The following is a 14,927-nucleotide window of genomic DNA, read 5'->3' on the forward strand; positions in this document are numbered from 1 at the left end:
AGCATGTAATCACCAGCCGGTGATAAAAAACGAGCAGATCTCACCAACCACTGCCTGTGTTTCCGACTTGGATGCCAAATAGCAAGTCCTCTGGTGTTCGGAACTGTGGGGTGCCCAAGCAGGATTCGGTGGTCTTTTCAATTGCGGTACTGTCACTCCAGCCACGGGTACAGTTGCTCAATGCATTTCAGACCTGGTGGTCCTTCATCAGGAGCATACTGTAATCCGTGGCTGGAGCTGTTTAAATAAAGAAAAAAAGGCCCCAAATTCCGTTCCTCGGTCACGTTGACCGGAAGTGCGTCATATGACAGCTTCCAGGAGCGTGCATCTCAGCAATCCCGGAAGTCTGCGTTCCACAAGGCAGATCTGTGCGCTGGTAAATGAATCACCCACGTCAGATACCCCTTGCGTTCCACTTTAAACAGCAAATATGCGTTCCACTTAATACACAGGACATTTTTGAGATGACATAAATAGAACAACAGATTATTATAATTGTATTAAGTAAATGTATAAATGTAGTCCATCTTCTCTCCTTTTCAGGTCCGAAACTTTGGTCCAAGTTTGAAGTGCAAAAATATAGCAGCCAGATGTTCTAGATTGCACTGTAATGTCCCGATAAATGTCCTTAGCAGCACGTAATCAGTCCGCATAAACATAAAGTAAAAAAGATAAAAACAATAATAAAAAAGATAATATTAGAAAAGATGATAAAAGACATGTCAGATAAAACCAATGTCAAGTAAAAACAATGTCAGGTAAAAACAATCATAAGAACCATTTAACCTCGAAATCACCATTAAGACCATTGGGAACTTGGGTTTTTAATTTAAAAATCCATTTCATTTCAGTTTGTGCAAGTTTAGTTTCAATGTTTTTGTTCCACCAGGTTGAAGAAACCTGTTCTAAACCTCCAAAGGATTTTAGTTCACATTCCTTTGAGTTGTGGATATCTTTAAAATGGGCAGACACTGTGTGGACTAGAAGTTATTTTCTAATGTTGTACACATGTTCTGCTAGACATGTTTTTAAGTTTCTGGTGGTTTTGCCCACATAGAATAAACCACACTTGCACTCAATATAATAAACCACATTTTTTGAATGACATGTGATGAATTCATTAATTTTCATATCCACGCCATTAATGGTGATTTCTGTGATTGGTCCTTTTACAGTTCTACAGAGGAGACACATTCCACATCTATATAACTAGTCACCCAATAATATATTAATTACTGCAGCAATATCTGGGAGAAGAGAGCTGACACATCAGGCCGGCCTATGAGACTCCTCAGCACCATATATCTAGTCACCCAATAATAAACTAATAACTGCAGCAATACCTGGGAGAAGAGAGCTGGCACATCAGGCCGGCCTATGAGACTCCTCAGCACCATATATCTAGTCACCCAATAATAAACGAATTACTGCAGCAATACCTGGGAGAAGAGAGCCGGCACATCAGGCTGGCCGATGAGACTCCTCAGCACCATATAACTAGTCACCCAATAATACACTAATAACTGCAGCACTATCTGGAAGGAGAGAGCTGGCACATTAGGCCGGCCTATGAGACTCCTCAGCACCATATATCTAGTCACCCAATAATACACCAATAACTGCAGCAATACCTGGGAGAAGAGAGCCGGCACATCAGGCCGGCCTATGAGACTCCTCAGAACCATATAACTAGTCACCCAATAGTACATTAATAACTGCAGCTATAACTGGGAGAAGAGAGCCGTCACATCAGGCTGGCCTATGAGACTCCTCAGCACCATATAACTAGTCATCCAATATTATACTAATAACTTCAGCAATTCCTGGGAGAAGAGAGCTGGCACATCAGGCCGTCCGATGAGACTCCTCAGTACCATATAACTAGTCACCCAATAATACATTAATAACTGCAGCAATATCTGGGAGAAGAGAGCTGGCACATCAGGCCGGCCAATGAGACTCCTCACCTCCATATAACTAGTCACCCAATAATACATTAATAACTGCAGCAATATCTGGGAGAAGAGAGCTGGCACATCAGGCCGGCCTATGAGACTCCTCTGCACCATATATCTAGTCATCCAATAATACACTAATAACTGCAGCAATACCTGGGAGAAGAGAGACGGCACATTAGGCCGGCCTATGAGACTCCTCAGCACCATATAACTAGTCACCCAATAATACATTAATAACTGCAGCAATATCGGAGAAGAGAGCTGGCACATCAGGCCGGCATATGAGACTCCTCAGCACCATATAACTAGTCACCCAATAATACACTTATACCTGCAGCAATATCTGGGAGAAGAGATCTGGCACATCAGGCCGGCCTATGAGACTCCTCAGCACCATATAACTAGTCACCCAATAATACATTAATAACTGCAGCAATACCTGGGAGAAGAGAGCTGGCACATCAGGCCGGCCTATGAGACTCCTCAGCACCATATATCTAGTCACCCAATAATAAACGAATTACTGCAGCAATACCTGGGAGAAGAGAGCCGGCACATCAGGCTGGCCGATGAGACTCCTCAGCACCATATAACTAGTCACCCAATAATACACTAATAACTGCAGCACTATCTGGAAGGAGAGAGCTGGCACATTAGGCAGGCCTATGAGACTCCTTAGCACCATATATCTAGTCACCCAATAATACACTAATAACTGCAGCAATACCTGGGAGAAGAGAGCCGGCACATTCAGGCCGGCCTATGAGACTCCTCAGAACCATATAACTTGTCACCCAATAGTACATTAATAACTGCAGCTATACCTGGGAGAAGAGAGCCGTCACATCAGGCTGGCCTATGAGACTCCTCAGCACCATATAACTAGTCATCCAATATTATACTAATAACTGCAGCAATTCCTGGGAGAAGAGAGCTGGCACATCAGGCAGTCCGATGAGACTCCTCAGTACCATATAACTAGTCACCCAATAATACATTAATAACTGCAGCAATATCTGGGAGAAGAGAGCTGGCACATCAGGCCGGCCTATGAGACTCCTCTGCACCATATATCTAGTCATCCAATAATACACTAATAACTGCAGCAATACCTGGGAGAAGAGAGCCGGCACATTAGGCCGGCCTATGAGACTCCTCAGCACCATATAACTAGTCACCCCATAATACATTAATAACTGCAGCAATACCTGGGAGAAGAGAGCTGACTCATCAGGCAGGCCTATGAGACTCCTCAGCACCATATAACTAGTCACCCAATAATACATTAATAACTGCAGCAATATCTGGGAGAAGAGAGCTGGCACATCAGGCCGGCCTATGAGACTCCTCAGCACCATATAACTAGTCACCCAATAATACATTAATAACTGCAGCAATATCTGGGAGAAGAGAGCCGGCACATTCAGGCCGGCCTATGAGACTCCTCAGAACCATATAACTAGTCACCCAATAGTACATTAATAACTGCAGCTATACCTGGGAGAAGAGAGCCGTCACATCAGGCTGGCCTATGAGACTCCTCAGCACCATATAACTAGTCATCCAATATTATACTAATAACTGCAGCAATTCCTGGGAGAAGAGAGCTGGCACATCAGGCCGTCCGATGAGACTCCTCAGTACCATATAACTAGTCACCCAATAATACATTAATAACTGCAGCAATATCTGGGAGAAGAGAGCTGGCACATCAGGCCGGCCGATGAGACTCCTCACCTCCATATAACTAGTCACCCAATAATACATTAATAACTGCAGCAATATCTGGGAGAAGAGAGCTGGCACATCAGGCCGGCCTATGAGACTCCTCTGCACCATATATCTAGTCATCCAATAATACACTAATAACTGCAGCAATACCTGGGAGAAGAGAGCCGGCACATTAGGCCGGCCTATGAGACTCCTCAGCACCATATACCCTAGTATACCACACATGACACATGGACCCAAATTAGTGACCTCAGTTACTTGTCATGCTATTAGCCAGGTTCCTCGCCCGCTACTGCTACCACTTGGCTCACTTCTCTCCTCCTAATTACAGCCACAAGGGGGCACTACTACTGACCAATAATACCCTGGTATACAACACATGACACATGGACCCCAATTAGTGACCTCAGTTACTCGTCATGCTATTAGCCAGGTTCCTCTCCCCGCTACTGCTACCACTTGGCACACTTCTCTCCTCCCAATCACAGTCCACTGATGGAAAAGTATTAAAAAGTAAAAAAAAGTGTTGTCATATTGTCTGTGTCAACCTACTGCCTATAAACCTAATGCATGTCCACTTAAAGTTTGGATGACTTTTCATTTTATTAACTTTTACATCAGTACATATATGTTTAATGGCCCATACACACCTAATGTATTCACTGTACATTGTTAGCTATGCGTGATCCCGTGCATCATTAATGACCTGTTCCCTCATCCAAACATGTTCAGACGAGAGACCTCGTTAACGATGGTCATGCTGCAGCTCACCATTTGACTCCTCACGTGTGTATGCACTTGCGATGCTCCCCCCATCTGGGTCCTGGCCGTCACTAACATCAGATTCGGCAGGGATCTTCTAGTGTGTATGGGCCTTTAGGGAAATATTAATATATGTCTATTACTTTGACTCATTTTGAGGCTGATTGTACTTTTTATGTTTAGCTTTACCTTATGTTTATGTTTGCTGTAACCCAACATACACATCAATAAAACAGATATTTTCCTTTTAGACATCAGATGGGGCAATTGCAAGTGTCCTTACTATTTATCATTGTATTCCTATAAGACTCTGACACAATTGCTCAGCTTAGCAAATGTTGCAGCAATTGTTGCTTATACCCTTTTTCCACTAGCAAAAATAACCCAGGATTATATCTGTATATAAAACCCTACCTACTTCTCACTTTATTGAGGTGATTTATCACCAGTGACCACTAGAGGCAATTCGATGAACCAAATTACTCCTTATCACAAAGTAAAAGCAAACTGATCTGTTTCACACTTTCTGGCTATGGAGATAGGGAGCTGTGAGGACAGAGATTGGAGGTACTGTAGGAGCCATCATTTTCACAGGCTTATATCTTGTCTCCCAATAACACATTAATGACTACAGCAATATCTAAGAGAAGAGAGCTAGCACATCAGGCCGGCCTATGAGACTCCTCAGCACCATATAACTAGTCACCCAATAATACATTAATAACTGAAGCAATACCTGGGAGAAGAGATCTGGCACATCAGGCCGGCCTATGAGACTCCTCAGCACCATATAACTAGTCACTCAATAATACATTAATAACTGCAGCAATACCTGGGAGAAGAGAGCTGGCACATCAGGCCGGCCTATGAGACTCCTCAGCACCATATATCTAATCACCCAATATTACATTAATAAGTGCAGCTTTACCTGGGAGAAGAGAGCCGGCACATCAGGCCGGCCTATGAGAATCCTCACTTCCATATAACTAGTCTGAAGAGAAAAAACAGTATGTACAAATTGTGCAAGATATACCAAAGCTGCTGGGAACACAAACCAAGTTACACCAAAACTTGAAACAAATAGCACAACAGAAAAAAGTGTCAGTGTTCCTGGTGCTGAGGTCAGAGAGATATAATAAATCGACACTTACACTTTAAAGTGACAAAATTTCTCTTATGTGGAGATATCAAATACCCAGTTCTTTTTCACAAGTGATGTATTGATCCCTTAGTGCTTTTCTAGAAAATAAATGACAGAGTGCAACTCCTTTATGACACAGGGGGGAACAATTTATTCAAGGATTGCACTCGCAAGAATGGGTTAAAACAAGCATGTAATCACCAGCCGGTGATAAAAAACGAGCAGATCTCACCAACCACTGCCTGTGTTTCCGACTTGGATGCCAAATAGCAAGTCCTCTGGTGTTCGGAACTGTGGGGTGCCCAAGCAGGATTCGGTGGTCTTTTCAATTGCGGTACTGTCACTCCAGCCACGGGTACAGTTGCTCAATGCATTTCAGACCTGGTGGTCCTTCATCAGGAGCATACTGTAATCCGTGGCTGGAGCTGTTTAAATAAAGAAAAAAAGGCCCCAAATTCCGTTCCTCGGTCACGTTGACCGGAAGTGCGTCATATGACAGCTTCCAGGAGCGTGCATCTCAGCAATCCCGGAAGTCTGCGTTCCACAAGGCAGATCTGTGCGCTGGTAAATGAATCACCCACGTCAGATACCCCTTGCGTTCCACTTTAAACAGCAAATATGCGTTCCACTTAATACACAGGACATTTTTGAGATGACATAAATAGAACAACAGATTATTATAATTGTATTAAGTAAATGTATAAATGTAGTCCATCTTCTCTCCTTTTCAGGTCCGAAACTTTGGTCCAAGTTTGAAGTGCAAAAATATAGCAGCCAGATGTTCTAGATTGCACTGTAATGTCCCGATAAATGTCCTTAGCAGCACGTAATCAGTCCGCATAAACATAAAGTAAAAAAGATAAAAACAATAATAAAAAAGATAATATTAGAAAAGATGATAAAAGACATGTCAGATAAAACCAATGTCAAGTAAAAACAATGTCAGGTAAAAACAATCATAAGAACCATTTAACCTCGAAATCACCATTAAGACCATTGGGAACTTGGGTTTTTAATTTAAAAATCCATTTCATTTCAGTTTGTGCAAGTTTAGTTTCAATGTTTTTGTTCCACCAGGTTGAAGAAACCTGTTCTAAACCTCCAAAGGATTTTAGTTCACATTCCTTTGAGTTGTGGATATCTTTAAAATGGGCAGACACTGTGTGGACTAGAAGTTATTTTCTAATGTTGTACACATGTTCTGCTAGACATGTTTTTAAGTTTCTGGTGGTTTTGCCCACATAGAATAAACCACACTTGCACTCAATATAATAAACCACATTTTTTGAATGACATGTGATGAATTCATTAATTTTCATATCCACGCCATTAATGGTGATTTCTGTGATTGGTCCTTTTACAGTTCTACAGAGGAGACACATTCCACATCTATATAACTAGTCACCCAATAATATATTAATTACTGCAGCAATATCTGGGAGAAGAGAGCTGACACATCAGGCCGGCCTATGAGACTCCTCAGCACCATATATCTAGTCACCCAATAATAAACTAATAACTGCAGCAATACCTGGGAGAAGAGAGCTGGCACATCAGGCCGGCCTATGAGACTCCTCAGCACCATATATCTAGTCACCCAATAATAAACGAATTACTGCAGCAATACCTGGGAGAAGAGAGCCGGCACATCAGGCTGGCCGATGAGACTCCTCAGCACCATATAACTAGTCACCCAATAATACACTAATAACTGCAGCACTATCTGGAAGGAGAGAGCTGGCACATTAGGCCGGCCTATGAGACTCCTCAGCACCATATATCTAGTCACCCAATAATACACCAATAACTGCAGCAATACCTGGGAGAAGAGAGCCGGCACATCAGGCCGGCCTATGAGACTCCTCAGAACCATATAACTAGTCACCCAATAGTACATTAATAACTGCAGCTATAACTGGGAGAAGAGAGCCGTCACATCAGGCTGGCCTATGAGACTCCTCAGCACCATATAACTAGTCATCCAATATTATACTAATAACTTCAGCAATTCCTGGGAGAAGAGAGCTGGCACATCAGGCCGTCCGATGAGACTCCTCAGTACCATATAACTAGTCACCCAATAATACATTAATAACTGCAGCAATATCTGGGAGAAGAGAGCTGGCACATCAGGCCGGCCAATGAGACTCCTCACCTCCATATAACTAGTCACCCAATAATACATTAATAACTGCAGCAATATCTGGGAGAAGAGAGCTGGCACATCAGGCCGGCCTATGAGACTCCTCTGCACCATATATCTAGTCATCCAATAATACACTAATAACTGCAGCAATACCTGGGAGAAGAGAGACGGCACATTAGGCCGGCCTATGAGACTCCTCAGCACCATATAACTAGTCACCCAATAATACATTAATAACTGCAGCAATATCGGAGAAGAGAGCTGGCACATCAGGCCGGCATATGAGACTCCTCAGCACCATATAACTAGTCACCCAATAATACACTTATACCTGCAGCAATATCTGGGAGAAGAGATCTGGCACATCAGGCCGGCCTATGAGACTCCTCAGCACCATATAACTAGTCACCCAATAATACATTAATAACTGCAGCAATACCTGGGAGAAGAGAGCTGGCACATCAGGCCGGCCTATGAGACTCCTCAGCACCATATATCTAGTCACCCAATAATAAACGAATTACTGCAGCAATACCTGGGAGAAGAGAGCCGGCACATCAGGCTGGCCGATGAGACTCCTCAGCACCATATAACTAGTCACCCAATAATACACTAATAACTGCAGCACTATCTGGAAGGAGAGAGCTGGCACATTAGGCAGGCCTATGAGACTCCTTAGCACCATATATCTAGTCACCCAATAATACACTAATAACTGCAGCAATACCTGGGAGAAGAGAGCCGGCACATTCAGGCCGGCCTATGAGACTCCTCAGAACCATATAACTTGTCACCCAATAGTACATTAATAACTGCAGCTATACCTGGGAGAAGAGAGCCGTCACATCAGGCTGGCCTATGAGACTCCTCAGCACCATATAACTAGTCATCCAATATTATACTAATAACTGCAGCAATTCCTGGGAGAAGAGAGCTGGCACATCAGGCAGTCCGATGAGACTCCTCAGTACCATATAACTAGTCACCCAATAATACATTAATAACTGCAGCAATATCTGGGAGAAGAGAGCTGGCACATCAGGCCGGCCTATGAGACTCCTCTGCACCATATATCTAGTCATCCAATAATACACTAATAACTGCAGCAATACCTGGGAGAAGAGAGCCGGCACATTAGGCCGGCCTATGAGACTCCTCAGCACCATATAACTAGTCACCCCATAATACATTAATAACTGCAGCAATACCTGGGAGAAGAGAGCTGACTCATCAGGCAGGCCTATGAGACTCCTCAGCACCATATAACTAGTCACCCAATAATACATTAATAACTGCAGCAATATCTGGGAGAAGAGAGCTGGCACATCAGGCCGGCCTATGAGACTCCTCAGCACCATATAACTAGTCACCCAATAATACATTAATAACTGCAGCAATATCTGGGAGAAGAGAGCCGGCACATTCAGGCCGGCCTATGAGACTCCTCAGAACCATATAACTAGTCACCCAATAGTACATTAATAACTGCAGCTATACCTGGGAGAAGAGAGCCGTCACATCAGGCTGGCCTATGAGACTCCTCAGCACCATATAACTAGTCATCCAATATTATACTAATAACTGCAGCAATTCCTGGGAGAAGAGAGCTGGCACATCAGGCCGTCCGATGAGACTCCTCAGTACCATATAACTAGTCACCCAATAATACATTAATAACTGCAGCAATATCTGGGAGAAGAGAGCTGGCACATCAGGCCGGCCGATGAGACTCCTCACCTCCATATAACTAGTCACCCAATAATACATTAATAACTGCAGCAATATCTGGGAGAAGAGAGCTGGCACATCAGGCCGGCCTATGAGACTCCTCTGCACCATATATCTAGTCATCCAATAATACACTAATAACTGCAGCAATACCTGGGAGAAGAGAGCCGGCACATTAGGCCGGCCTATGAGACTCCTCAGCACCATATAACTAGTCACCCCATAATACATTAATAACTGCAGCAATACCTGGGAGAAGAGAGCTGACTCATCAGGCAGGCCTATGAGACTCCTCAGCACCATATAACTAGTCACCCAATAATACATTAATAACTGCAGCAATATCTGGGAGAAGAGAGCTGGCACATCAGGCCGGCCTATGAGACTCCTCAGCACCATATAACTAGTCACTCAATAATACATTAATAACTGCAGTAATATCTGGGAGAAGAGAGCTGGCACATCAGGCCGGCCTATGAGACTCCTCAGCACCATATAACTAGTCACCCAATAATACATTAATAACTGCAGCAATATCTGGGAGAAGAGAGCTGGAACATCAGGCAGGCCTATGAGACTCCTCAGCACCATATAACTAGTCACCCAATAATACACTAATAACTGCAACAAAATCTGGGAGAAGAGATCTGGCACATCAGGCCGGCCTATGAGACTCCTCAGCACCATATAACTAGTCACCCAATAATACATTAATAACTGAAGCAATACCTGGGAGAAGAGATCTGGCACATCAGGCCAGCCTATGAGACTCCTCAGCACCATATAACTAGTCACACAATAATACACTAATACCTGAAGCAATACCTGGGAGAAGAGAGCTGGCACATCAGGCCGGCTTATGACACTCCTCAGCACCATATAACTAGTCACCCAATAATACATTAATAACTGCAGCAATATCTGGGAGAAGAGAGCTGGCACATCAGGCCAGCATATGAGACTCCTCAGCACCATATAACTAGTCACCCAATAATACATTAATAACTGAAGCAATACCTGGGAGAAGAGATCTGGCACATCAGGCCAGCCTATGAGACTCCTCAGCACCATATAACTAGTCACACAATAATACACTAATACCTGCAGCAATACCTGGGAGAAGAGAGCTGGCACATCAGGCCGGCCTATGACACTCCTCAGCACCATATAACTAGTCCCCCAATAATACATTAATAACTGCAGCAATATCTGGGAGAAGAGAGCTGGCACATCAGGCCGGCCTATGAGACTCCTCAGCACCATATAATACTCTTCTATAGGTGTAGACCTGAATGCCTGCTTAGAACTTTATGCACTTCATGTACCCCGGACAGGAAACACAAGCTCAGTTTGAGGGGTATAGGTTAGGCGCTAAGCTGAGCAGCACTATGGCTGCCACAGGTGGGGCAGATACAAAAAATCATGACTGTCTCCCAAATATCAGGACAGTTGGGAGGTACGCACAGGCGTCATCACACATAGATCCATCACTGCAATCGTGTATTAGGGTTCCCATTTAGTAGTGTTGGAACTATTAGGAAGTGTCAGTGACATTGGCCAGCAGTCACGTTGGATCATAGTGTTACCTCAGAATGTGAGGTAAATTGGCCATCAGGTATTATGGCTGAAGGATTTCTCATCCCTCTGATAAATACTTTTTCTCAGATGAGGGAGTAGTGGACACTGACCAGACTATACCATGGGTTTTATGTCCATTATTACAATATGCCATATGAGGAGAGATCAGTGTGTCAGTCAGAGAGACAGAGACCACGTCCTCCATCCCTCAGTGCTGAGATAACTGCCACAGTGAGTGTTAGCCCCGCCCAGCTGCTAGTGTGCATGTGACCTGTGCTGGGCAGGTGCAGCCTCACTGATAGTGTTGGCAGGTTAGTGATGTAACAATGTCACTTCCCTGCCTTCCTGCGGAGACTCAGGGTGCTGCTCCCACCGCCCAGTAGCTGTCGCTACGTGACAAGCCTTCTGATGGACAAATAATGTTTATCTTATGCATGGATAAAAATGCCCACCCCAAGCTGCCTCCTGACACAGGACCTACAATATCAAATAAGGCATGACCTAGTGGTATACAAAACTAATACTATTATTTGTCACATGAAGGAGCCCACATCATCAAATGGCCTACACACTAAAATAAAATAATAAATCAACATAATATTTATCTATCAGCAGCCTAAAATAAGATAAAATGCAAATCATAAAGACCACTGTATAACACGCCATGCAGCAGAAACACCCATTAGCCACAAAGTAGGGATGAGCACGTTTGGATTTCTGAATTCCGAATGCTACCGGACTTTGCGATCTGAGTACAGATCAGAGTAAGTTTGGGTTTTGTGCCATTACTTGGCATTTCCCCAGTGGGGTTATTTTCTGTTACGGTACTTCCCCTACCATAGTGTGATTTCCACCCCCTCTAGCATCATCAAAAAGTGTGTGCTGAAAGAACCACCCAAGGGGTTAATGATCTGGCAGGCTCCTGTTAATGAGGGTAATTTTCATTAACAGAAGCCTGCAAGGAGGAGAGCTGGGACCACAGACAAGAGACAAGTAGATATGTGGGTCCCGGTGGCAGAAGCAAGCAGAGGGGTAAGGTTGGTCCCAGGCACTGGCAGCAGTGCAGCGCATAGATAGCCCCGCAGACTCCCACTGCCCACACTTACTCAGCACCTCCCGGACTGTGGGGTCTGTGGGGCTATTGTTATGCCACTGGTATTAGGGGTCAATAGTAGCTTTATACTAGTGTATTAGGGGGTCAATAGTAGCAGCTCCCCTTATGTCAGGAGAGCAACATAAATATATTTATAAATAAAATGTCTGCTCTGCACAAGATCTATGTCTCTTCTGCATGGATCCCCAGCTCCCATTAACTATTACAGGACTTTCATTGGGTTACTCGCACCCTATAGAATGCCCTTCCACGTACAATAAGACTCTCCTCTGCCTCCAAACTTTCCAGCATTCCCTGAAAACTCACCTCTTCAGGCAAGTCTATCATATTTAAGTTCCATATGCATAACCCTCTGAGGCACTTATGTATTATATAGCTTCCCTTCTGGACCTACAAGCTATGCAATCACTGGTGCCTGTCCTTATGTTTCCCTCCTAAATTCCTATAGATTGTAAGCTTGCAGCAGGGCCCTCTTACCTCCAAGTATGTCTGTTGTTACCCAGTTTGTTTTATCACTGTCTACTATTGTAAAGTGTAACGGAATCTGCTGCGCTATATAAGAAACTGTAAATAAATAAATACTATTGCAGGGATATTATTGGAGGGTTCACCCTACACAATGTTTATTACAGTCACTGGTGCAGAGGATCAACTACAGATGTTTCTCCTCACTGGTCTTTAACAAGACAGATTGATATAATACAAATTGTTTCCTAAAATAAAATGACCTCATATGCAATCATATCGAAGGGATTCAACTGTATTCTGCACAACCGATCTCCCATCTAAAGTAATAGGAGATCAGGAGTCCTAAATTAATGTTCTTTTATTATTATGCTAATTGCAGCCAAACAGAATGAATATAGCAATGTAACACAGATAACCCATCTGAAGTTATGGGCATGATGTAAAAAGTGATATTTGGGCACCCATACAGGTAACTTTTGACATATTGCTGCTGATCGTCTCAGGAGGCTGAGAGTGGACGGTGCCATCAGATATTTGTGCCCTAATGCAACAACAATTCAATTTCTCTCTTAGGTGACCAGCACTGAAAGCTGCCTCCCACAGACATTTGTATCATCCCCATTGCAGGGATACAAGGGAACATGAGGAACACGTGATACATTCAGATCTTCAGAGCATGTAAATGACTTCTGTCCAGTGTGACTCCTCTGATGTGTAGCTAGATTACGCTTACTTGTAAAACACTTGCTGCATTCAGAGCATTTAAATGGTCTCTCTCCACTGTGACTCCTCTGATGTGTAACTAGATGATGCTTACTTGTATAACACTTGCTACATTCTGAGCAACTAAATAGTCTCTCTCCTGTGTGACTCCTCTGATGTCTAACTAGATTACGCTTACTGGTAAAACACTTGCTGCATTCTGAGCAACTAAATGGTTTCTCTCCTGTGTGACTCCTCTGATGTATAACAAGATGTGGCTTCTGGATAAAACACTTGCTACATTCAGAGCACTTAAATGGTTTTTCTCCCGTGTGACTCCTCTGATGTGTAACAAGATGTGACTTTACTGTAAAACACTTGCTACATTCAGAACATGTAAACGGTCTCTCTCCTGTGTGACTCCTCTGATGGATGAGAAGCTCTGATTTATATGTAAACCATTTGTCACACTCAGAGCACAGATACGATCTGTCTCCTGTGTGACTCCTCTGGTGTGTGAGAAGCTCTGATTTATATGCAAAGCGTTTGTCACACTCAGAGCACAGATGTGGTCTCTCTCCTGTGTAACTCCTCTGATGGATGAGAAGCTGTGATTTACGTGTAAAGCGTTTGTCACACTCAGAGCACAGATGTGGTCTCTCTCCTGTGTGATGACTCTGATGTCTGAGAAGCTCTGATTTATATGTAAAGCATTTGTCACACTCAGAGCACATATGTGGTTTCTCTCCTGTGTGATTCCTCTGATGGATGAGAAGCTGTGATTTATATGTAAAGCATTTGTCACACTCAGAGCACAGATGTGGTCTCTCTCCTGTCAGACTCATTGTGTATTAATGAGATACAAATTAGCAGCAGAAGGTTTCTCCTATGCAGAAAATGAGAATAGCTCAGTCCCCCAGATTTGCAGGAATAAATGGTGCCTGTAGGTGGATTGATCTGATTGCTGTGTTAATTTCCACGGCGTCTTTCAAATGAAAATCCTGTTACTTATTTGTCCTGCAAGAAAAAAGAAAATATATTTTAAAAGCTGTTCTGTGGTAATTCTACTATTACTGTAATAGTGCTACTTTATATATAGAACATGATGTATTTTTATATATCATATTAAATATGTCCAAGTCATTTACAATTTATATATATATATATTTTTTGGCATAATCTGTTTATTGAACAAATTTCCGTATATAGTGATCAAATAAGCGTACATATATTTTGGAAGGGGAAAGAGCGTGAACAAAAAATAAAATAGGGAAAGATGGGTAAAGGAATAAAGCGACTAAAAATACAGTGTCCCTCTCAGTAAAATACATCATATAATATGCAAACAATAAATTGTATTGTGAATAAGGGAGAGTTGCCTCAAATGTCACATTTGATTATTTACAAACTTATGCTGTATTGTTATAAGCCAAATGAAAGAGGGGGAGGAGCATTGTGATGCGCTAGCCATGGTGACCATGCATCTATAAAGCAGGGGTGGGGAACTGTGTATAAGGACTACTACACTATGTATATGTTTTCTTTGTTTATTTATATATGAAGAATGTAATATAAAAAAAGGGTAGGATGATATCTCTT

General features: G+C 42.9%; 1 protein-coding gene across 1 annotated transcript in view; it reads right to left on the reverse strand.

The window, feature by feature from the left end:
• The window catches only part of LOC146073282 (uncharacterized), a 41,217-nt gene extending 27,044 nt beyond the window's left edge, over window positions 1-14,173 (reverse strand). Inside the window, exons 1-3 of the mRNA XM_083180462.1 lie at window positions 13,360-14,173; window positions 6,567-6,733; window positions 5,380-5,442 (exon numbers count right to left, since the gene is read on the reverse strand). Coding sequence (XP_083036588.1) covers window positions 5,380-5,442; window positions 6,567-6,733; window positions 13,360-14,173 — 1,044 coding nt within the window. The remainder of the gene's footprint in view (window positions 1-5,379; window positions 5,443-6,566; window positions 6,734-13,359) is intronic.
• Between the last annotated feature and the right edge of the window lie 754 nt (window positions 14,174-14,927).

The sequence above is a fragment of the Crinia signifera genome, chromosome 4 (assembly GCF_055691185.1).
Source record: "Crinia signifera chromosome 4, ASM5569118v1, whole genome shotgun sequence".
Classification (NCBI taxonomy): Eukaryota; Metazoa; Chordata; class Amphibia; order Anura; family Myobatrachidae; genus Crinia; species Crinia signifera.